At 42.9% G+C, this 3,618-nt stretch overlaps 1 protein-coding gene across 1 annotated transcript in view; it reads right to left on the bottom strand.

Moving 5' to 3' along the window:
- Positions 1-2,301: 2,301 nt before the first annotated feature.
- LOC118741524 overlaps positions 2,302-3,618 on the bottom strand; it is a 9,470-nt gene continuing 8,153 nt past the window's right edge. Inside the window, exon 3 of the mRNA XM_036473523.1 lies at positions 2,302-2,435. Coding sequence (XP_036329416.1) covers positions 2,302-2,435 — 134 coding nt within the window. The remainder of the gene's footprint in view (positions 2,436-3,618) is intronic.

The following is a 3,618-nucleotide window of genomic DNA, read 5'->3' as shown; positions in this document are numbered from 1 at the left end:
AGCCCCTTTAATTGCAGCACTTGCCACTCGCGACATCACTCGCTCCTGCACATTCAGACAAATGTGCAAAAGGCAACACCGGCTCGCACGCCGGCTGGACCTGTCAATTACAATGAATCATCCTCCCAACAGGCTCAAGCAAAGCGCAACTTTAATAATAGAACTCATAACAATAAAAGCAAAAACGTTAAGTCTTGTTATGCTAACACGAATTCAGGTGTGCTCCTAGGAACAGCTTGCGTAAGTATACGTCTCAATGGCACAGATTTTTCTGCTCGAGCACTTATTGATTCTGGTTCTGAGTGTTCGTTCATAACAGAACGAGTCAAACGCAGAATCAACCTGCCAGCTAAGAGAATGCATGCCCAAGTCTCGGGCATTACGAATGCAACCTCTGCGCAGGTTAAAGAGGCATGCAGCATAGAACTTCGATCCCCAGTTGATCCATTGTTCAGCCTGCACGCAACGGTGCTCGTCCTAACAAAACTCACTGGAAATCTACCATCCTGTCATATCAGCGCCATGACTATGCAGGCATTTCCAGGTCTTGTTCTAGCTGATAAACGGTTCTACGTTAATAAAGAAGTAGACCTCGTACTTGGCGGAGATATTTATCCCCAAATTATTTTATGCGGCCTGAAGAAAAATGTACTCAGTACACTTCTCGCCCAAGAAACCGTGTTCGGTTGGATATTAACCGGTTGCACAGATGCACCCAATCCAACCAACAATATAGTTTCGTATCACAGTGAAGTTGCCTTGGACAAACAACTTACTGCATTCTGGGAACTAGAAGACATATCAAAAACCAAAAGCTTGAACGAAGACGACAAATACTGTGATGAGCTTTATCGGAAGACAACTCGTAGACGAGAAGACGGAAAATACGTAGTCTCGCTACCATTTCGGCAGGAATTTCCCGCAAACATCTGCCTAGGCCCTTCTCTTAAAAAAGCATGCTCTCAGTTCTTCCGGAATGAAACACGGCTTGCAAAGAATACCATCCTACAAAAAGAGTATAATAGGGTACTAGCTGAATATGAATCACTAGGACACATGTCCAGAATAAATGATAGTATTTCAGCAGACTCTTCCGATAACTACTATTTGCCTCACCAGGCTCTTGGCATAAGATGGAATGCCCATACGGATCTTTTCTATTTCATGGCAAGACCATTGGAGGACCGCGATACACTTACAAAAAGGGCGATACTATCAGCTATCGCCAAGCTATTTGATCCTCTAGGATGGCTTGCTCCAATAGTCGTCGTGACCAAAATACTCATGCAAAGTATTTGGCTAGAAGGCACAGACTGGGATGAGACTGTGTCTTCTATAACTTTGGAACGCTGGCAGAATTTTATCAAACATTACCATGAAATAGACAATATTAGAATACCTCGATGGGTACACTTCGCACCAGGAGATGACATCGAGATACATGGTTTCTGCGACGCATCGGAAAAAGCATATGCGGCTACTGCATACATGCGCGTCAAAAGAGATGACAAAGTTTTGGTCAACCTTCTTTTGGCAAAAACCAAAGTAGCTCCTGTCAAAACAATATCGCTACCACGACTAGAGCTTTGTGGAGCCGTACTGCTTGCGGAAATCATAGAATCCGTAATCAACAACCTCAACCTAGGGCAAGTTAAAACATATCTTTGGACAGATTCGACCATCGTACTCGCATGGATACGAAAGCCGCCTTGTTCTTGGTCAACTTTCGTCGCACACCGAATTAAGAAAATAGTAGAAAAGGTCGGTAACAAGGACTGGTTACATGTAGACTCGGCTTCTAATCCAGCCGACTTGGCTAGCAGAGGATTGCCTGCGTCAGAGTTGGTGACCAATTTTTTGTGGTGGCAGGGACCTTCTTGGTTGCAAGAAGACAACTCTAAGTGGCCCGCTCAATAAATTACCTATCACACAGAAGTTGAAGAAAAAAGAGCGCACGCTTATACATCAACAAAAGAAAACAATATCGATATTCTTGACCGATTTTCAGATCTACCGAGAGCTTTGAGAGTGTTATCATATGTCATGAGATTCTACCGAAGAACTCACCCGAAAACAAAAGCTTCATTTCAGGAAACTTATTGGTTAATTTCATCAGATGAAATTAAGACGACGACACATCTCTTGATAAAAATCGACCAGAAGAAACACTACGGTGAAGAATACAGGAATTTAAAAACTAGAAAATCCATCGATGCAAAGAGTGAAATCCTTCCGCTTAATCCGTTCGTCGACAAGCACGACATCATCAGGGCTGGAGGTCGCCTCGGAGCATCCCAGGACTTAGCATATAATGAGCGCCACCCAATCATTATCCCGTATAATTGCAGATTGTCTCGTCTTATCGTCCTGTTGATCCACCAAGTCTCCTTGCACGGAGAAAATCAACTCATCCTTCGCCTCATCCGTACCCAGTACTGGATTCCCAGAGTAAAAAATATGATTAGGTCTACCATCCACAATTGTAAAATTTGTACCATCTACAAAAAACGATCTCAGACGCAAATTATGGGAACTCTTCCTCAGGAACGCACAACATTTGCGCGCGCGTTCACGAATACCGGAGTAGACTTTACCGGACCTTTTGAAATTAAAAGTTACCGCGGTAGAGGTTGCCGCATTTCCAAAGGGTATGTTTGCCTCTTCGTTTGTTTCACTACTAAAGCGATTCACTTAGAAGCTACCAGTGATCTTAGCACCCCATCCTTTCTAGCATGATAAAAATATAGTAAGGTAGAACCGCTGAGAGTCACTTTTAAAATTCTTGACGTTTCCAAACAATTTAATTTTTAAATTTACTCACAAACTCACACACACATTTTCATTTTCAATCTCAAGCAACAACAATTTCGAACAATTTCAATTTTTTATTTTCACTTTTATATGATTTTAAAATGTTGGCAAACTTCAAAAAAAAATCATGGCCGACAAATTGAGAGAACGGTTCTACCTTGCTATGTTTTTATCATGCTTTCTAGCAGCATTCGCTTGGTTCGTGGCTAGAAGAGGATGCCCGAAAAATGTCTATTCCGACAATGGTACAAATTTTGTCGGCGCTTCGCGATCTTTACGATCTGAATTCAAAACCTTTTTGTCTGACGCGCGAGACAAAACGATTTCAAAATATAACCACCAAATACTTACGTGGCATTTTATACCCGCTGCAGCCCCTCATATGGGATGACTGTGGGAAGCAGGTGTAAAAAGCTTTAAAAGCCACTTCAAAAAGGTGGAATCCGCTCAAAAATACACCTTTGAAGAGCTCAGTATGCTTTTGTGCCGGATTGAGGCGTGCCTCAATTCGCGACCACTGAGTCCCTCTTCAAATGAGCCAAATGACCTGGAGCCGCTTACTCCCGACCATTTTCTCACGGGTGGACATCTTATGGCTCCGCCAGAACCTGATGTGAATGAGAACCCTGCCTCCATTGTCAATCGATGGCAAAAACTAAAAGCACTGCATCAGACGTTTTGCAGGCGATGGAAAGTGGAGTACTTAGCCGAACTACAAAAGCGAATTAAATGGAAGCACCCCAAGGAGAATATGAAAACAGGTGATCTTGTAGTTATCAGGGAAGACAATCTACCCCCAACTGAATG

The sequence above is a fragment of the Rhagoletis pomonella genome, unplaced genomic scaffold, assembly GCF_013731165.1.
Source record: "Rhagoletis pomonella isolate Grant_MI unplaced genomic scaffold, Rhpom_1.0 Rhpom_scaffold_00006, whole genome shotgun sequence".
Classification (NCBI taxonomy): domain Eukaryota; kingdom Metazoa; phylum Arthropoda; class Insecta; order Diptera; family Tephritidae; genus Rhagoletis; species Rhagoletis pomonella.
The sequence above is the reverse complement of the archived record's forward strand: the minus strand, read 5'-3'. Positions and strand labels throughout refer to the sequence as shown.